The sequence below is a fragment of the Pleurodeles waltl genome, chromosome 4_2 (genome assembly GCF_031143425.1).
Source record: "Pleurodeles waltl isolate 20211129_DDA chromosome 4_2, aPleWal1.hap1.20221129, whole genome shotgun sequence".
NCBI lineage: Eukaryota > Metazoa > Chordata > Amphibia > Caudata > Salamandridae > Pleurodeles > Pleurodeles waltl.
The window spans coordinates 931,610,916-931,632,811 of record NC_090443.1 but is presented as its reverse complement, the minus strand read 5'-3'; the positions used below and the strand labels follow the sequence as shown (position 1 = coordinate 931,632,811).

Here is a 21,896-nt window from a genome sequence, read left to right as displayed (position 1 = left end):
CCCCTTCAACCTCTGACCCCCCCCCACGCCCCCTGTGACGTCAGCGCGCTCGCGCGTGCTGACAATCACACAACCTCCCCCATTGCGCTGAATGCTCAGCATTTCTCTTTCGATCACGTGGGGGAGGCAAGGAGAGGCTTCAAAGGGAAGGAAATGTATTTCCTTCCCTTTGAAGTTTCTCCAAGCGTTTCAAAAGCCGGATTGCTTGCAATCCGGCTTTTGAAACGCCCACTAGACACCAGGGATATTTTTTTTGGGGGGGGGGAAGTGACAAAAAGGGAGCGACCCCTTGGGCAAGGGTCGCTCCCAGGGGGGCATTTTTTTTTTAAGGCCTTTTCTGCTTCCCCTGGGGGCAGAAACCTCTAGACACCAGGGATACTTTTGTTTTTTTTGTTGTTTTCTTTAGTGTTTTAGGTGTGGGGAGCGACCCCTTAGGCAACGGTCGCTCCAATAGGGGGCAAATTATATTTAGGCCATTTCTGCCCCCCTTGGGGGCAGATTGGCCTATTTTTATGAGGTCAATCTGCCCCCAAGGGGGGGCAGAAACCACTAGACACCAGGGAGTTTTTTTTGTTTGCTTGTTTTTCACGTAAGGGGAGCGACCCCTTAGGCAAGGGTCGTTCCCCTGGGGGGCAAATATATTTTAGGCCATTTCTGCCCCCCTATTTTTATTAGGCTGATCTGCCCCCACGGGGGGCAGAAACCACTAGCCACCAGGGATTTTTGTTGTTGTTGTGTTTTACAGATGGGGAGCGTCCCCTTAGGCAAGGGTCGCTCCCCTGGAGGGTCAAATTGTATTTAGGCCATTTCTGCCCACTTTGGGGGCAGATCGGCTGATTGTAGGTCAATCTGCCCCCAAGGGAGGCAGAAACCACTAGGCACCAGGGATCTTTTTTTTGCGCCGTCACGCAAGGGGAGTGACTTTGTAGGCAAGGGTCGCTCCCCCGGGGGCAAAAAGTTTTTTTTGTTTGCTTGTTTTTCAAAACAAATTTATTTTAGGCCATTTCTGCCCCCTCTGGGGGCAGAAACCTCTAGGCGCAGGGCAAATTGTTTTTTTGTGTTTTTTTTTTTTTTTTTTTTTTTTTTTTAGAGATTGGGAGCGGCCTATTAGGCAAGGGTCGCTCCCCTGAGGGGCAAATTGTATTTAGACCATTTCTGCCTCCTTTAGGGGCAGATTGGCCGATTGTAGGTCAATCTGCTCCCAAGGGGGGCAGAATCCACTAGGCACCAGGGAGCTTTTTGTTTGCGCCGTCACACAAGGGGAGCGACCTTGTAGGTAAGGGTCGGTCCCCCTGTGGGGTTCGGGGGGCAAATTTATTTTAGGCCATTTCTGCCCCCCCGGGGGCAGATCGGCCTATTGGTATTAGGCCGATCTGCCCCCAGGGAGGGCAGAAACCTCTAGGCACCAGGGCAAATCGTTTTTTGGTGGTTTTTTTTTGTTTGTTTGTTTTTTTTTAGAGATTGGGAGCGACCCATTAGGCAAGGGTCGCTCCCCTGAGGGGCAAATTGTATTTAGACCATTTCTTCCCCCCTTGGGGGCAGATTGGCCGATTTTAGGTCAATCTGCCCCGAAGGGGACAGAAACCACTAGGCACCGGGGATTTTTTTTTGCCGCCAATGTCACGCAGGGGGAGCAACCCGATAGGCAAGGGTCGCTCCCGGGAGGGGGGTGGGGGGGTTGTGGCGGGGTTGGGGGACACATTTATTTTAGGCCATTTCTGCCCCCCCTGGGGCCGGCTGAGCTAGAGGCTAAAATCCACAGGTAGGCACTGTTTTCTATGAAAAAATGTGATGTGTTCACGTTCTGTTTTAGGCCATTTCCTGTCGCTGGCGCTAGGCCTACCCACACAACTGAGGTATCATTTTTATTGGGAGACTTGGGAGAAATTTGTGGCTCCTCTCAGATTCCAGAACTTTCTGTCCCCGAAATGTGAGGAAAATGTTTTTAGCCAAAATTTGAGGTTTGCAAAGGATTCTGGGTAACAGAACCTGGTCCGAGCCCCACAAGTCACCCCATCTTGGATTCTCCTAGGTCTCTAGTTTTCAAAAATGCACAGGTTTGGTAGGTTTCCCTAGGTGCCGGCTGAGCTAGAGGCCAAAATCCACAGGTAGGCACTTCGCAAAAAACACCTCTGTTTTCTTTCAAAAAATTGGATGTGTCCACGTTGCGCTTTGGGGCGTTTCCTGTCGCGGGCGCTAGGCCTACCCACACAAGTGAAGTATCATTTTTATCGGGAGACTTGGGGGAACGCTGGGTGGAAGGACATTTGTGGCTCCTCTCAGATTCCAGAACTTTCTGCCACAGAAATGTGAGGAACATGTGTTTTTTTAGCCAAATTTTGAGGTTTGCAAAGGATTCTGGGTAACAGAACCTGGTCCGAGCCCCACAAGTCACCCCATCTTGGATTCCCCTAGGTCTCTAGTTTTCAGAAATGCACAGGTTTGGTAGGTTTCCCTGGGTGCCGGCTGAGCTAGAGGCCAAAATCTACAGGTAGGCACTTCGCAAAAAACACCTCTGTTTTCTTTAAAAAAATTGGATGTGTCCACGTTGCGCTTTGGGGCGTTTCCTGTCGCGGGTGCTAGGCCTACCCACACAAGTGAGGTATAATTTTTATCGGGAGACTTGGGGGAACGCTGGGTGGAAGGAAATGTGTGGTTCCACTCAGATTCCAGAACTTTCTGCCACAGAAATGTGAGGAACATGTGTTTTTTTAGCCAAATTTTGAGGTTTGCAAAGGATTCTGGGTAACAGAACCTGGTCCGAGCCCCACAAGTCATTTTTGTCTACTGTTCAGAAATGTTGCGGTTTCTGGGATTTAGCGTTGGTTTCATGCCCATTTCTGTCACTGACTGGAAGGAGGCTGAATGCACAAAAAATCGTAAAAATGGGGTATGTCCCAGTAAAATGCCAAAATTGTGTTGAAAAATTGGGTTTTCTGATTCAAGTCCGCCTGTTCCTGAAAGCTGGGAAGCTGGTGATTTTAGCACCGCAAACCCTTTGTTGATGCCATTTTCAGGGGGGAAAAAACACAAGCCTTCTTCTGCAGCCCCTTTTTACCATTTTTTTGAAAAAACGAAATTGTCACTGTATTTTGGCTAATTTCTTGGCCTCCTTCTGGGGAACCCACAAAGTCTGGGTACCTCTAGAATCCCTAGGATGTTGGAAAAAAAGGACGCAAATTTGGCTTGGCTAGCTTATGTGGACAAAAAGTTTGGCACCTGAGGGGGAAAAGGCCTGGCAGCGAAGGGGTTAAGGTTCATGTGATGCATTTACAAATTACGAACATGATTTACAGATCGTTCTCTCTTTTGCAGAGCCGCATGTGGGGAAAAATGCATAAGCTAATTCAGCAAGGAGACCTGTACAAATACAAATTATGATGCCGCTCTGCATATTGCTTGGTGCAGGATTCTTGCCCAGTTACAATATTTGTGACTGTGGGCAGGACAAAGATTGTGGCAGGCACAGATGTAGGAGTACTCCTTATTCGCAGAGGGATGTACACATAAGGGTTTAGTGTAGGATCAGCCCCTCCTCCTATGAAAGTCTTGACCTCTCGAAGCAATAGTCAGTTTTTCAACATCAGCAGCAAGACTACTTAGAAAGAAATGACCGAACCCTGTACCTCAGTGCTTTCCTTCTCAAAGTAGTTAAAAGCGGACAATGAGATACCATGCGGTTAATGTGTATCTCGGTGCCCATGTGAAACATGGCAAGCACTGGATCAAACTTTTTTCTCCCTACTACATGATAGACTGGTATAGCACCTTTTGGTTTACGGAGAAAAGTATGCTCCCAGTGTGCGCATTTGGGTGTGATATGTAGGAGAAGAGTGATGGGGTATGGGAGAGGAGAGGTTTGTCTAAAGAAAAGAAGGGGGAGAAGAGAGGAGAGAAATGGAAAGCAAGAGGAAGGAGAATGAGAGAGGGAGAGAAAGAAAGAGGATAGCAATGGAGAGAGGAAGGAGAATGAGATGGATTATAAGAAACAGAAGAGAGGAGAGTGAGAAAGGGAGAAAATGAACGAAGGACAAGAATGATAGCAGGAGAGAGAGAAGCGAAAAGAGAAAGGGAGAGGAAGGAAAGAAAGCGAAAGAGAAAGAAACGGGGGCGGAGACTGCTATAAGAGGACGGGGAGGAGGGAGGGAAAAAGAAAGAAAGAGAAAGTGATAAATACAAAATAAAGCAAGAGGAAGGTAAGCACAGCTGAATACGGTCTGAAGGTATGATCTGCTGTGAATACCCATGCAGGGGCAACAAACTGCTATCCATGGATGTCAATAAAATGAGTACCACAGAGACTAACAATAATAAAAACCATTATTGCCAAAAAAAACTATTTTGTTTGTCCTCTTTGCATTATAAATTGTGACAACTATCAAGGTCACACGTACACACACTACACATTGTGTACACTGAGTAGTAGTGTGTTAATTTCAAAAAGAGGAAAGCAAGGTGGATTCCTGGGTATTCAAAGGGATTATTGAGTGCAGAAGTACCCAACCGAGGTCCTGGAACCAGGGCATCTCTTAACCAACTGCTGCTCAGCATTCTACATTTAATCCGTAGTCTGACATCAGACAATTAAACATTCCAATTGAAGTAAATCAAAGTGTAACACTATGTTATCTACACGCTTAAACTACAGACATGCAGTATATTTTACAGATGATCCCGCTGTTTACCATATTGGGAGACTCTCCACATTAAATATGGGAATGTTTAGTGCTTTGTGAAGCCCACAGACATGTGAAGCTGTGTTTAAAACTGGGCCCTTTAAAGTGAAGGTACAACGTTCAGCAGAAGACAGTGAAAGAATAGTCACTAGATGTAATTTCTGCCCTGTCCTATCTTGTCAAAACCCCTCACAAACAAGGCTCACAGCATCCCTAACTTTATTCACTCTGCACAAATGATTTAGCACAAGAAAAGGACAAGGAATTTGTCTTTCTGCTAAAAATGCTAACCCAAAGCATCAAAGGTACGTCACAAAAGATGCCGTGCAAAAACAAAAGGGTTAGTGCCGTGTGAACCGGTGTACTGAGTCTGTGAGGAGTGACGACAATGTGAACTAGTGTATCATGTCTTTGAGGTGTTAGGACGGAGTGAATCAGTTTATTTTATCTGTGTGGTGTTACGACAATGGGAAACGATGGATTGTGCAGGTGGAGTATTACAGCAGAGTGAACTAGTGTACTGTGTCCCCGTTTGAACCATTAACATCAAACTTGACGGCTTTGAGCCCCAACTTTTAGTGAACGCCAAGTCACTGGATTCACCCTACACACTAACCTCACCCACAAGGAACACTATGCTAAAAAAAAAAAAACACAAGGATGGCCTGGTATCGGCTCTCTCATGTAAAGAAAGTTCAAGCCTTTGTACTCTTGCATCTGGATAGTGGTAATGTCCTACTCCATGGCCTCCCAGAATCCACACTGGCACACATTAGGGGCATCATGTGTGCCAAAGCACATCTCATACAGGGCCTGAAGAAATATGATCACATGCCAGCTTGCACCATCCTTAAAACTAGCTGCATCGTTTACAAAACCATCACAAGCAGTACCCCACCTCTTGCAGAAAAGCTCCCCATATTTTGTGATTTTCTGCACACCAGCAGCCAGGACACCATCCGACTACAGATAAAGAAGTGTCAAAAAGAAAAAAACAAGACAGCAGGCCTATTACATGTGTTCATCCAGGATCTGGAACAAAATTCCGGTATTCATCAGGGCAGATCCAACGCTGCTTCAATTTAGGAAAGAATTGAAGACTCACCTTTATAAAGAAAACTACATCAGAATGCATTAACCATCAACAATCCAGCTTCATCTTAATACTTGTTGACTTCATGCTTGTCTTTGACTATGTACAGTGCTTCACTGCCTTTTGGCTAGGTTCGCACAACAAAGTTACCACATACATACATATATATATGCGCACAAACACACACACACACACACACACACACACACACACACACACAAAGAAAGAAAGCATTTGTGGTTTTTAAAAAATTTTTTTTTTTTAGAAAACTTGAAATTTTTCCTTGCCTGTTCAATGTTTTAAACATATAAAATATCCTACTAGACTGCTGACCTTTTGTTTTTTTACGGCCAAAGCAGTGCAACTTTCACTGAGGGAATTAAACATTGTCTCCCACAGCAGAGCATCAGTCTGTGTTTGAAGAGTCATCTGGACACCATCTGCGCAGTCACAATGAGAAATGTCTCATGGTAAGATTACTCAGCAAAATCAATATTTGGACATCTGTTTTGCTGAAAAGGGCAGAAGTTTATGAGCTTCAAAACAAAGAAACCACAACAGAAAAAGTCAACAACATAAAACTGGTGTTACTTACAGAGGGGCAGGTCTTGGCTCGATGCTGAAGAACATCAAAGGATGGTCCCTTGTTAAAGAAAAATAAAACTTAGGAAAATATGTCTTAACGGCTTGGATTCAACCATGTACAACTGTATAATACTGTGGAATAAGAAACTTGTCTTTAACACAATAAAGAATACATTTTACTTTTATAAACCAGTTTTCAACTGCTTTCCAACAAGTAACCTCAGACACAAACTACCCAACGAGTAACCTTGGACACAAACTAACACAAAAGGCTTTCTTTAAACAACCAAGAGTGCTGTGAATGAGCTTACAGACGCAATGGTGTTGCAGGAGTTAAATGTACAAATGAGAGGCCACTAGGTGCATGTGGCCATGGCACACATGCAAGCACTGTGTGTACACAGAATCAGCAGGATCAGCTTGCCACACTGGATCCCTGGCTTCATGATGCAGCCACAATGGTGACACTGGTTCTGCTGCCAGAAACTACACGCTTCAAGTCACTGACCGCCAATATTGTTATCATTATAAGAAAGCATCTGCATATCTGAGCAGCTGCTACCCTAGTGTTGCAAATGACCCAGCTCCAGGTAAGCCCAAAGTAGCTGCAGGTTGTGGATTGTTAGATAAGCAGTTGTGTGAAACAAGGTCGGTGATCAAGGTGGAAGAGGAGCCCCAAGCCATCAGTACCAACCATTCATCCCAAGCAGTGCTGCAAGCCACCTCAGACAGCGTTGTAGGAGAGGAATACAAAACTTGTAGTAGTCTGGAAGCTGGATCTTATGATGCCACGTCAGGAGAAGCTAGAACAAGTTATACCAGTAGGATCCGTGGTCAGTGCGTATTGGCGATCAATGTAAGAATGCTTTACACTCATATAGGACACTTTCTCTAGTTATTTTTAATTTAAGTTGGATGTCTATTCTTCCTCACTCATTCCACTACAAAGACACAGCACTCGTATTTGTATCATGTACAGAAACAAAGCATTTGGAAACTTTATCAAGAATCCATCAATCTCCAACACCCTAACTCCACTGGTCCCAATAGCAACAGTGGCTTTTAGCAAACAGGACACCTGCTCATTGTGAAGGGAACAGTGATCACTGACGTAGCACAAATGTTATGGCTACTTTTGATGTCACAGTAATCATCTACATGTGACAAACTGCATTTTGTTAATTGAAATATTACCAATAGATTACTTGTAAAGTGGTACACTTAAGAGTCTTTATTAATGTGCATTCACTGTAGGTTACTAAACTGGAGTGATGTGGTACAGCCCTTAAACTTTATGTATAACCAATTAATTAAATTCCTTATGATTCTTTATCATGTTAATTAATAGTCTGAGCTAAAACGATAATAGACTTCTGAAGAGAAATGTTTTAAATGTTACATGCAAAAGTCGAAGAACACAGTTCTGCACTATAGTTAAAGCAATATAGTAACAGATTTATTTAATTTTAAATCTACTGTAATATGAGCCATGACAGAGCTTATCAATGATTAATTTATGAGTCTGAATAATATATATGCCTTGTTTTATAAATGAATGTGTCATTTTAATTTACTTTACTTGACCTAAGTAAGGCCTGCAAAGCCTTGTTTCCTGGTTGGGTAGACACGTTTAGTCATTCTTGCTAACATGTCATTCTTTTCAGACCTTGATCCCATGAAATGCTAGTTTGGAAGTAGTTGCCCTATTGTTTTAAGCACAGTGAGCCTGAGAAAGCAACCTTGAGCCCAGGACATTGAGGAACTGTGGAAATAGACTGTATACATTTGTTTCAGCCCATAACGATGACCAAAGATGGATGTCTTTCACATGTTGGTAATGGGAATCTTTCCTGATGTTGCAGTTTCATGTCGCATGATGAACTTTCATTGGACAATTACACCTTCGGAGTTATGCAGAGTGATGGGTGAGCGAATCATTTTGCACTATGGACTTTAATACACTGTTTCACAGCTGGACTTTGGTCAGTCTGCTCCATTCCACACTTCTTTCTAGATCACCTTGGATTTTTAGAAGAGCAGCCCTCTCTACCATTATTTATTTTCCAATACTTTGCTAAGGCTTGGAAATTTTACCCTTGACCCCAAGAAGAAGACTCTTAACCAAGCTTCTGAAATGCTAACGCCTTCCCTTTTACCTACTTTTTGTCAACTTTGGTTAGTCATCTTTTGTCCCAGCTGTCATTTTTCCAAATTCTTATTTGTCCTTTTTCTTTTTACTTTACGTATTCATGTGTTTTATCCTGAAACATGTTAACTCTTGGCTTGCTAATATGTAGGGATTTCCCTTGCCCTAGTTAGCTAAGCTTAGATGACTTTAAATTGTCTTACTGCTTAAGAAAACTGAACAGCACTTGTTTTCTACCCATCAGATTAAATTGTTGCTGTTTTGTATTTTCATTGTCGAATGATTAGTCTTCTTGATGTTGGTTTGTTGGAATCTTTCCATCATCACCTTGGTCAACCCATGGTGATTCTGTATCTTCATAATTTTGTTTTGAGAATTGTCTACATGACTGAGTCTGAGTTTGCAATAAAAACCTTTAACTCTATTTCAGACTGGAGATTTCCTTGTGTGGCTACATGGGTCATTCTGTCACTTTAAATTGTGTTGTTTGGAGAGATTCTGATTGAACTAATTCTCCACCCCTTCATACTGGGTGAAAAGATTTGTTGACCTTGTTTGTAGCATAACTCTGTAAAGGCTTTCTCACTACCAAATCTGTCAGAGAATATGGATTGAAAAAGGAAATTCCAAATATTCTAGAAGTCTCTTCTTGGCATCTTTGGATTTTACAGCAGTGCAAACAAGCAAAAGAACTCAGTAATTTTTTTCTTATACCTCGTAATAATGGAGCCCCTCAACATCACTCTAATTGGCAAGTAGGCAAACAAGAAAAGGGATCCCCATTGTGGATCCTTCATCTTCTCCAGAAATTATGTGTAACATGTACTATAGTTGCAATATGTAGTGCTTTATACACCTGGTGAGGTGCCGAAGAGCATGTGCAGAGAGAAAATCCACTACTATGTGCAAGTAATATGGCTGAAAGAGCAACCGTCTGTTATGGGGCCTGTATGAATAGTGATTTGATGTTGTGCATGGAGACCACGGTTGTTCTTTTATGGTGATTTGTCAATGCACTAGTCTTAAATTGAAGTAAAGCAATGAGTGAGGCATAGGATGCCTGAAAATTAAAGACATGTGATGGGCTAATAGTGAAGATGAAACTATCAATAACTGCTTACCGGAATAACAGCATAAACTGTATCTCTCTTCGAAAAGTACTGCTTCCAGAGCTATAAAAGAGGAAAAATGATTAGTAATAATGTAACAAAGCTTGCAGGGATCAAAGCTTGGTCTATATGTATCCAATGATAACAAAACACGTTTTGGTACCAGGGTCCATTTCAAAGTATGTGCTGGCATGGTGGTGCAATGAAATGTAATCACGCTACATGGACTGCTTCATTTCTGTTCAGGTTTTACTATTTGGTTGCCATGTAACGGCACTGCATATACTATGAATTAGCAGTGAGAATGATTTCATTAGGGGTACCCACCATTCGCTGTAGGATGCTCTTTTTCACCAAACTTGTGGTTATCCCCCTCATTTGGAGGCAGAGCCCTGTACCGCTTCACACCATCAGAAGGTCCATCTCACATTGGCTGCCACTATATGAAAGAAATTGTTGCCACAAACCGGAAAAAAAGGTTCCTCAGATGCAGGTGGAAAGATACCTCTCACGTCACAAACACTGCTTAAACGTTTTGCTGAGAGTTACTCTGCTTCAAGGTTTAAAAGAAAATGCTTATTGTGTAACCACAACTTGATGTTTCAATTGACAATGACATTTCAATTGAAGGTCTGCTCACTGTGCTGCAAGAAGCACCTTTAGTGACCAAGCACTGGTGTAGGAAAGTGCTTCTGTTGGCATGGCTAACCCCCCCCCACACACACTTTTTGCCTGATATTGATGCCAACTTTGATTGAAAGTGTGCTGGGCCCCTGCTAACCATGCCCTGGCACCAGTGTTCTTTCCCAAAACCTGTACCCTTTTTTTTTTTACAATTGGCACACAGTTAAGTCCCTTGTAAAAGGTACCCAGGGTACCAAGGGCCCTGTGGCGAGGGAAGGTCCCCAAGGGCTGCAGCATGTATTATACCATTGTGGGAGCCCCTCACCAAACCCATTAGCTACTTCCCTCTGACCCCTGTAATGCTATAAATCCAGGATTTAAGCGCATCCCTAAACCCAGCTCACCAGATTCCTGGTGACCTGACAACAAAAAAGGACTGCTAAGCTGAAACCCCAGCAGAGAAGAAGGAAGATGAAAACTGACTTTGCCCCATCCCTACCAGCCTGTCTCCTGTTTCAAAGAACCTGCACAAGAACAGCGAAGCATCCTGCGGGGCCAGCAACCTCTACCTAACTCCAGAGGACTTCCCTGAACCCAAAAGGACCCAGAACTCCGAGGACAGCAGTCCTGTGCAAAAAGAAACTACACCGAAGGACTCCAGAGCCTCCTCGGATCCGAGAGTCCTGACCACTCTGCACCCGACACCCACGGCCCTGTCTAGGTGGGCCCAACTGGCTAGAGGGGATCCCCAGGAGATTCCGAGCAAGTGCCCACCCTGTGTCGAACTCGCTTAGAGTGCAGTAGCATAGAGTAGAGTGGTGCATGGTAGCGTGCAGTACTGCAGAGTAGAGTGCTTCAGAGTACAGTAGCGTACAGTGTAGTGGTGCAGAGAGCACTGGCGTAGAGGGGTGGACAGCAGAGAGCAGAGTAGAGTGGCACAGAGTACAGTGGCGTAATGTGAAACGGTGTAGCGTGGCAGAGTACAGTGGTGCAGAGAAAAACAGAGTGCCCTAGAGTGCAGTGGTGCAGACTGCAATAGTGTAGAGTGGTGTAAAGTTCATTAGCATAGAGTATTGCAGAGTAGATTGGCATAGAGTGCAGTGGTGCAGAGTAAAGTGCACAGAATGGAGTGCCAGAGTGCAGTGGTGAAGAGTTGTAAAGAGTAGACTGTAGTGGTGTAGAGCTCGCAGACTAGAGTGGTGTAGCGTTTAGTGAAGTAGACTGTTTGCGTAGAGTAGCATACAGAAAACTGGTGCAGAGCAGGGTGTAAAGTACAGTGGTGCATTGCTATAGAGTGGCATACAGTGCACTGATGTAGTGTAGAGTGGTGCATAGCAGAATAGAGTGCAGTGACAGAGTGCAAGAGTATAGCGGCACAAAGCGCAGTGGTGTGGAGTAGAGTGCAGTGGCACAGAATGCATTGGTTTTCAGTAGAGTGGTGCAGAGTGCATTGGCATAGAGTGCAGTGATTTAGAATACAGTAGCACAGAGTGCAGTGGCAAGGAGTAGAGTGGTGCAGAATAGAGTGGGAAAGAGTGCAATGCGTAGAGTGGAGTGGCATAGAGTGGATTTTTTCAGACAGTGAAGTGGCGTAGAACGAAGTGGTGCTGGGTGGAGTGGTGCAGGGCAGAGTGCAGTGGCATACAGTGGTGTAGAATGCAGTGGTGCAGAGTAGATTAGAGTGGTTTAGTGTGGACTGGCATAGAGTGCAGTGCCGTAGAGTGCAGTGGTGCAGAGTGGCACGGAGCGCACTGGCAGGAAGTAGAGCAATACACTGCAGAGTATAGAGGTGCAGAGTGAAGTGGTGTAAGGTGCAGTGGCGTAGAGTGGAGTGGTGCAGATTAGAGTGCAGTGGCATGGAATAGAGTAGAGTAAAGTCGAATGGCATAAAGTGGAGTATGCATGGTGTGGTGGGTGGTGCACTGCCATTACAGAAAACACATTTTCAATTGAAATTACCATTACATTTGCACAGAGATACAATTTTCCAGATAAAAGTATGCAGCACACAAACGATGTGTGGGAATGCCATCACCTAGTGTACTGATTTGTTTTAATTGTATTAACCACTTCACACAGCGCTGCTGTGCCATGGACTTAACCATTACATCTTGCACCTGGCCCACGGGTGGGGGAGCCCTAGCAGAGGGCTCCCCCCGTGGGCCTCCCACCCACTCCCCTTGGCAAGGGATGGCAGTGGAATCGCTTCCACTGCCACTCCAACCCCACCCAGTGACATCTGATGACATCAGCGTGCGATCACGATCGGAGGGGGGCATTTTTTTTTTTAGCCAGATCAGCCTATTTTTATTGGGCCAATCTGCCCCCAAGGGGGGTAGAAACCACTAGACACCAAGGATTGTTTTTAAACATTTTACATAAGGGGAGTGACCCCTTAGGCAAGGGTTGCATATCATATGAGGCTACTTTTATTAGGCCAATCTGCCCCAAAGGGGGGCAGAAACCACTAGAAACCTGTTTTTTTTTATTTCTTTATAATTTTACATAAGGGGAGCGGCCCATTGGGCAAGGGCTGTTCCCCATGGGGGCATATTATTTTAAGCCATTTCTGACCCCTTTGGGGCTAGATCGGCCTCTTTCTATAAGGCCCATCTGCCCCGAAGGGGGGGCAGAATCCACTTAGGCACCAGGGACTGTTGTGTGTGTGTACGTTTTGTTTGTGGGGGCGGCACCTTAGGCAAGGGTTGCTCCCCATGGAGGCACATTACTACTGGCCGTTTCTGCCCCCCTTGTGGGCAGATCGGCCTATTTTTATTAGGCCCTTCTGCCCCCAATGGGGGCAGAAACCACTCAGGCACCAGAGATCAGTGTGTGGGTATGTGTATGTGTGTTTTGTTTGAGAGGGGGTGGCACGTTGGTCTAGGGACTCTCTCCATGGGGGCACATTACTGTTGATATTTCTGCCCCCCTAGGGTGCAGATGGCCCTATTTTTATTAGGCTCATCTGCCCCCAAGGGGGGTGAAACCACTTCGGCACCAAGGATCGGTGTGTGTTGTTTGGGGGGGCAGCCCACTGGGCAAGGGTCGCTCCCCATGGGGGCACATTACTGATGGCCATGGGGGCAGATCACCCTATTTTTGTGAGGTCCATCTGCCTTCAAGGGGGGGCAGAAAGCCCACTAGCCATAAAGAAAAACTAAAAAAATAAAAAGGAGGGTGGGGGTATGGCCCAAATAAATGGGAACAAAGTTGTTCTGCCCACTGGGGGGCAGATAGGGTAATTACCCCGATCCTATCCTGGGGGGTGGAGGGTAAAAGCCTACTAGATGCCACAGAATTAAAAAAACAAAAAAAGAGGGGTGGGGACTGCCTACTAGTATGGGCATGGCCCCCCACCCCATCTGAAGGGGGAACAGTTTTTCAGTCCCTCCCCCTTGCAAACTAAAGGATCTTATCCCAATGGCAAGCAAGAAGACATTTGATTATTTTTGGTTTGGGCCAAGCGAGCTTGGCTAACTCCCAATATCGTCCCATTTGGAATGGTGAGCAGCTACACTTTTTTGACTTTGGGACGCTGCCACCTAGAAAAATCTACCACACCTATACACATCCGAAAACTAAACATCTGGGTGAGTCCAGGGTGGTGTGCTTCACAAGCACCCCATGCCATTTTCCTACCCACAATGCCCTGCAAGCCTCCAACTTTGCTTGAAATCATGCATTTCCCCTACATTTTTATGTGATGGAACCTTCCAGAATCCACAAAATTCCTACCACCCAGCATTGTCGCATATATACCAATAAAAATTCTGCCCCATTTGTCAGCCTAAAAACGTTTTTTTTTTTTTTTCTTTCAAACTGCCCTTTTGAACCCACTTTGTTTCCCCTCAATTTCAACATGTTTTTGGCCCTTCCCTGTCACAGGCACTTGGGCTAACCTATACAAGTGATCCCACAGAGAAAGGTGAGGAAAATTTGATTATTTAGCTAAATTTGAGGTTAGCTGAGGATTCTGGGTAAGACAACATGAGGGGATCCACACAAGTCACATCTCCCTGGACTCCCTCGGGTGTCTAGTTTTCGGAAATGTCTGGGTTTAGAAGGTTTCCTTAGATGGCTGCTGAGCCCAGGACCAAAAAGCAGGTGCTCCCCTTGCAAAAACAGATAGTTTGCGATAGCTCATTTTCATGTGTCCATGTTGTGTTTTGGACCCTTCCCTGTTGCGGGCACTAGGCCTACCCATAAAAGTGAGATACAATTTTTATCGAGAGATGTGGGGGAATGCTGGGTGGAAGGAAGTTTATGGCTCCCCTCAGATTTTAGAACTTTCCATCACCGAAATGTGAGGAAAAATATATTTTTTTTGCCACATTTTGAGGCTTGCAAAGGATTATGGGTAACAGAACCTGGTGAGAGCCCCACAAGTCACCCCATTTCTGGGTTCTCCTAGGTGTCTAGTGTTGCTACTTTGTTGCGGTTTTGCAGGCGTCCTGGAGCAGTCAGCGATTGATCCTTGGCAGAAGTCGAAGAGAGAGATGCAGAGGAACACTGGTGAGCTCTTGCATTCGTTATCTGAAGAGAAACCCACAGGAGAGACCCTAAATAGCCCTCAGAGGAGGATTGGCTACCTAACCAGGTAAGCACCTATAAGGCGGGTTTCTCTGACATCACCTGCTGGCATTGGCCACTCAAGAGGCCTCCATTGTGCCCTCACACCTCTGCATTCAAGATGGCAGAGGTCTGGGACACACTGGAGGAGCTCTAAGCACCACCCCTAGGGTGGTGATGGACAGGGGAGTGGTCACTCCCCTTTCCTTTGTCCCGTTTCATGCCAGAGCAGGGGCTGGGGGATCCCTGAACCGGTGTAGACTGGCTTATGCAAGGAGGGCACCATATGTGCCCTTCAAAGCATTTCCAGAGGCGAGGGAAGGCTACTCCTCCCCATCCCTTAACACCTATTTCCAAAGGGAGAGGGTGTAACACCCTCTCTCAGAGGAAATCATTTGTTCTGCCTTCCTGGGACTGGGCTCCCCAGACCCCAGGAGGGCAGAAGCCTGTCTGAGGGTTGGCAGCAGCAGTAGCTGCAGTGAAAACCCCAGAGAGCTAGTTTGGCAGATTTGGCATCGGGGGACAATTCCATGATCTTAGACAAGTTACATGGCCAAATTCGGAGTTACCATTGTGAAGCTACATATAGGTATTGACCTATATGTAGTGCACACGTGTAATGGTGTCCCCGCACTCACAAAGCCTGGGGAAATTGGCTAGTGCCCGGGTGCCCTCAACACTTAGTGAAGGTTAGGTGCAAAGTTACTAAGTGAGGGTTAGACATATAGGTGACTTATAAGTTACTAAGTGCAGAGTTTTGCTGGTATTGTGGCTTTGCGGTTCCTTGCCCACATGATCAGCCCACATGTAGCACTACAGGCCCAACTGACCCTTCGCAAGGGGGAATCGATGAAGCAAAGTGTGAAACTTTTATCTCACAGCATGGTCTGCAGCCTCCTTGTGAGCTGGCTGGTAATCCCTGCATACAGGCTGTTTCCATCTAATGAGGGCTCAATACCAGCAGACAAGATTCCTTAACTAGCTGATCAACAACCATTTCTTCTCTCGAAATACTTCTCCCTCTTCCTGCATCACCACCCCAAGGCTACGAGGCTACCGCCTGCTCGTATGCAGTGCTTTACAAAACCCAGAATAAACACATCAATTAAAGAGGGATTCTACATGCTCAGTCCCCAATGACAGCTGTCAACAGAATATCCTGTGCAAGTTCTATAGAGTCTTGATTGGCAGAGAGGTTGGTAATCCCGTTAATTTCTAATATACAGTCGCTGTAACATGCCAGGCAAGATGGTACTTTCCTACATCTAGTTTTCAAAAATGCACAGGTTTGCTAGGTTTTGGTAGGTGCCGGATGAGTTAGAGGCCAAAATTCACAGGTAGGCACTTTCCAAAAAACACATTGAATTTCAATGTAAAAATGTGATGTGTCCACGTTGGTTTTGAGGCATTTCCTGTCGTGGGAACTAGGCCTACCTACACAAGTGAGGTACCATTTTTATTCGGACACTTGGGGGAACACCGAATAGAAGAACAAGTGTTATTGCTTATTGTCTTTCCCCACATTTTTTCTTTTCAAATGCAAGCCAGTTTGTAGGAAAGAAGTCTAGTTGAGAAATGCCCTGTTATTCACATGCTAGTATAGGGACCCCCAAATTCAGAAATGAGCAAAATAACCTCTGTTTCTCAACACTTTATCTTGTGCCTATTTTGGGAATACAAAGGTTTCCTTGATACCTATTTTTCACTCTTTATACTTTACCAAATAAATTGTGGTATACCTGGTATACAATAAAAACCCATTGCAAGGTGCAGCTCATTTATTGGCTCTGGGTACCTAGGGGGTGTTGATGAACCTACAAGCCCTATATATCCCCGCAACCAGAAGAGTCCAGCAGACATAATGGTATATTGCTTTAAAAAATCTATCATGGATGGAAAAAAATTACAGAAGAAAATGTGGACAGAAATGGCTGTATTTTTCAACTCAATTTCAAAAATATTTTATTTCAGCTGCTACCTTCTGTAGGAAAACCTTGAAGGATCTGCACAAATGACCCCTTGCTGAATTCAGAATTATGGCTACCTTTCAGAAATGTTTAGCTTTCTGGGATCCAGCATTGGTTTCACACCCATTTCTGTCACCAATTGGAAGGAGGCTAAAAGCACAAAAAATAGTAAAAATGGGGTATGTCCCAGTAAAATGCTAAAATTATGTTGAAAAATGTGGCTTTCTGATTCACGTCTGCCTGTTGCTGAAAGCTGGTGATTTTAGCACCGCAAACGCTATGTTGATGCCATTTTCAGGGGAAAAAACACAAGCCTTCTTCTGCGGCTCTTGTTTCCCTTTTTTTAAAAAAATATTTCGTTGTATTTTGGCTAATTTCTTGGTCTCCTTCAGGGGAACCAACAAACATTGGGTACCTCTAGAATCCCTAGGATGTTGGGAAACAAGGATGCACTTTTGGGGTGGGTAGCTTATGTGGACAAAAAGTTATGAGGGCCTAAGCGCGAACTGCCCCAAATAGCCAAAGAAAGGCCTGGCACCTGAGGGGGGGAAAGGCCTGGCAGCGAAGGGGTTAAGGATGACTTTAGTGTTTTCCTGGTCTCTAGTTTAAGTGTTTACCCACCTCACTGGGTGGTCAACCTCGGGAAAACAACCAATATTCACATATTCACCATCATCTCCTATTACGGATGTTTTCCTTCCGAATCTGAAGCCTATTTGAACCTATTAATCCACGTGCGACGAAACTGTAACTTTTAATAATAAAAGCAAGCCTAGCCACGTAAACCGCCTATGTTTAAGTTTAGGAAAGATAAGACAGTTATGTTAAAAAGATATGAACTTTCCCGTTTAGCAGTCTCCAAAACCAGCAACGAAGTTAATGGATGTTTATTATCATGACACAAATTAAAACTCTGCAAAAAGTGTTTATTAATTATGCCAGAAAACATTTTTCACACTGTATCTATCTGAGAACTGCTTAGCTGTTGAACATTTGGAGAGTCCTGCTATTTTGACATTTTGTGTTACTTGCAGATTGTCCATTTGTTTTGACAGATGGGTTAAGTTGAAAAATATGCTAGTATTCTTTATAATGAACTGCGGAGTATTTGACAAAAACGCATTTTCAAAGAGTAATTCAAATCAAAAGTGAAACAACAGTCTTTTATAAACCCTGTACGTGGTATGGGTTCAACATTCATTTGTGTCCAATTATATCAAACTGCTCCAAAAAGTATCGTTTTAGTAATCTCATTAAATGATCCATTTATCACTGAAATACAATAGCTCCCCCCTTAAGCATCTGGTCTGATCGACTGATCAGCACTGTCCCTGCGGGAACCCCCCTTCCAAGAACGGTTGGAAATGACCTTTTATTTGTGTAATATGGTACCTAAAAACAGTGAATAAACATTTAAAAGGTAAACCTCATAAAATATAATGAAATATTAGTGAGAGCATAAAGGTACATATATTGTGTGAGAAGTGTGCATCTGTCCTATTATTGTGTAGTGTACTGTTTGTACTGATATTTTCATACCACAACTGATACTAAATGTATTTCATTAACACACCGGAGACATCGGCTACTTTTCTGAGTAAATGAAAATGTGCATTATTTTGCGTTTGTTGACCTGGAGTGTGCAGTGAATTTACGAATACCAATCTCTGATGCACAGTTTTATCAAATATACATAACAGATGATCGAGTCACTGTTAAACACTGCAGGGACTTCGAAGGCACTTCCGGCCAACCTGAATCCATGGCAGGCCGCAGGTTCCAAGAGTCGTCCATAAAGTGAGACAATCCCAAGACGACAACTCGATAACACGAGGCTCTTTTAGTAATGGGATCTCATCAAAATGCCTCTTCCACGATTTTAAGGCATTTAGTTTAAAAAAAAATGCATAGAGGTCAAACATCTAAAAAAAAAAAAATGTGTGTGCCCCCTTTAAGAACAATCAACTCAATAGCATGCTCATACATTCTTAAGGGTCCTTCCATCCATGGCATTGCGCCAGGACTTTTTTTTTTAGGGGGGGGGGCGGGGGGGGACATTGGGTTTCCGCTTTCGTCAGATATGCTTTTGTTACTTGCAGTTTAAAAGATACAATCCTAACAAAGTAGAGTGGGCTATTAACTGTCATCAAAGAGCTGCATACAAACTGTAAGGTATTGGTTAGTGCGTTATGATTTTTTTCTCCAGTCATTATCCTAAAGTTAGTAAAAAAAGGGTTCTTTTGCGTAGAAATAATTCTTATTAGTAAATTCAACCCAACCACGGTGTTACGTTTGTTTTAAATCGTGAGTTGATGCTGCTCCAGACCAAGCACTCAAACCATACTGCCCACCAGTATGGATGACATGCGACGCCTGCGATACGTAGTACTCTTTGTCTGATGTTATGCGTTGACTTACTCACATGTGATCCATTGTCTTTATAATGTGTGTGTGATGTAAAGCGCCTGAAGCCCTACACTGGTAAGAGTAGAGCTATAAAACAAAAGAGATGCATGTGAGAAGCCATGGAGAGATAAGGTGCGCTGTTGGAGGGTGGTAGTGAGGGAGCCTGAGAAGGTGGTCCCTGCGGCGCCAACAAACATTGTTGCGCTTAAGTCGGTCCTGATTGGAGGTTCCGGAGCGGCTGGTGTGGCTCTTTGTGCTCTTGTATCTGACGGGTGCTCCGTGGATGGCTACTTAGCATGGAGAGGGCTTGAGGGACTATGCACTGCCATAGCACGCGGACTTCGTACACAGATGACTGTCGCGCTTGTGCATGATGACAGTCTGGTACCGCCATGAGGGCAGCACCTGTTAACCAAACAATGGTGGATACCAGCCTTAGGAGTCGGGGCCCAGGTGTTATATCCGGGACTCTTTCTCACTCCTTGCCTAGGGACACCAACTTCACATCATTGATTCTAGTAACTCTGAAGCAGCATACTCATGGCCTCTCCCCAATCCTTCATGGAAAACTGGCGAGAGGTGTTCTGAATCTCTTTGGGGCTCTGGGCTCCTGGAATCCTCGCCAACAAAAAGGGAGTACAAGTGAACACAGCACTTTGTGCACTGACAAATTCTGAAGCTGTGCCTGGGGTGACTCCGGTAAGGACCAGACCGCCTATTATCAAGGACCAGTATATTACAACAACAAAGCTCTGCCCTTTGAGTAATAACTTTGTATCTACGATGTTCAAAATGAAAGTACTAGAACACTAATCACTCAAGGCCATGCTGAAGAGCAGTGGGGCTTCCTGGTGGACGTGCAATGGATGATAGTGAGATTAGCACAGCATTCCCCGCACCCATCCCTTCTCTTTTTCTTTCCCTTCGCTCTCTCTTTGCAGGTTCTGATAGGCAGAGTTTTGCTGGTATTGTGGCTTTGCGGTTCCTTGCCCACATGATCAGCCCACATGTAGCACTACAGGCCCAACTGACCCTTCGCAAGGGGGAATCGATGAAGCAAAGTGTGAAACTTTTATCTCACAGCATGGTCTGCAGCCTCCTTGTGAGCTGGCTGGTAATCCCTGCATACAGGCTGTTTCCATCTAATGAGGGCTCAATACCAGCAGACAAGATTCCTTAACTAGCTGATCAACAACCATTTCTTCTCTCGAAATACTTCTCCCTCTTCCTGCATCACCACCCCAAGGCTACGAGGCTACCGCCTGCTCGTATGCAGTGCTTTACAAAACCCAGAATAAACACATCAATTAAAGAGGGATTCTACATGCTCAGTCCCCAATGACAGCTGTCAACAGAATATCCTGTGCAAGTTCTATAGAGTCTTGATTGGCAGAGAGGTTGGTAATCCCGTTAATTTCTAATATACATTCGCTGTTTCCCAAGGGATTCCACTGGGATCGAGCCTAGAGGAGACCCAGAAAGGTTAGTAGTTGGACTCCAGATTTAGCTCTGCTTTGGAAATGATTAGAATCATTCATCCACAATCTCTTATTACTGGTAGAAGGTCCTTTATTTCATGAATTGTGCTCCACAGAAACGCCCTTTGTACTGGCATAGAGATCATGGAGCTTTTACAAGGTGTGGTCCTTGATCACTTAAGTGCGTTACAACCAGTAGGGAAGTTACATTGTTATATCTGCCACCTCAGTGGGGTTTGAGTTACATGCGGACATACCTTGTTATCATAACTATGAAGCCGTGTCACTGTGCATTATTCCCAGACAACGTAGCAAACATCTCAATGTCTATGGAAGGAGGCGCTTAGGTGCAGAAAAAGAATAAAGGTATCAAGCACAGAGGACAGAAAAGGGCGCGGTGTGCAAAATCCAATCATTTTCCTTTTACTCTCTGCAATATCATTTAGACTTCAGGCTGTTCGGTCTACAATTAGAAAATATGTTAAAGGTCAAGCACCATATAAATGTCCAAGTCATTCCCCAAGGCACATAACAAGCACATCGTTTATGTATGATTAATTTGTTTAAAAAAAACAAAAAACAATTGTACCTCTGCTATTTCATCGGCTGTTTTGTCCTTCACCATTTCAATATTTAGGACTCCACTGAGCGTCTGTTACAAAAGGAAAAAAATGGATTGTGAAGTAAGTATTACGGACCAAAAATAACTTATTTCAGTGGAAAGAACAGTATATATATATATATATATATATATATATATAATATATATATATATATATATATATATCTATAGTATATATATATATATAGTGCCTGACACATTATTTTAAAGAAGTCCCACATAACCCTCACTCAACTTCCACCATGACCAATTCTTTCATTTTGAGAAGTCCCAAATGAAGTGATTTGCTCACTTCTTAAGATGCCAGTGAACGAACCCTTCATACACATGCCTACTGATTGGAGGTGGGGTTTGGAGGAGTTTACGGCCAGCACTCCTCCCAGAGTTCATCCTTTACATTGAACACCACAGTTTGGGATCACCGTCTTTACAAGTGGCACCAAGCCTAGAGGTCTGTATGCTCTGTACAGATCAAACGGGGCACAGTAGAAGTACGAGACCTTGGTTAGAAAAAGACTCAACCAAAGTTTATCTTGTCCAGATATGGGGCGTTCACCTGGCCCGCCTGTCTTTCCCATGAGGATCAATTGCAGAGCTTCTATCTAATCCTCTCTAAAGGTA

General features: G+C 44.3%; 1 protein-coding gene across 1 annotated transcript in view; it reads right to left on the bottom strand.

The window, feature by feature from the left end:
* Positions 1 to 21,896, bottom strand: part of ATPAF1 (ATP synthase mitochondrial F1 complex assembly factor 1) — an 82,003-nt gene that overhangs the window by 37,402 nt on the left and 22,705 nt on the right. Inside the window, exons 4-6 of the mRNA XM_069232728.1 lie at positions 21,243 to 21,305; positions 9,622 to 9,672; positions 6,365 to 6,412 (exon numbers count right to left, since the gene is read on the bottom strand). Coding sequence (XP_069088829.1) covers positions 6,365 to 6,412; positions 9,622 to 9,672; positions 21,243 to 21,305 — 162 coding nt within the window. The remainder of the gene's footprint in view (positions 1 to 6,364; positions 6,413 to 9,621; positions 9,673 to 21,242; positions 21,306 to 21,896) is intronic.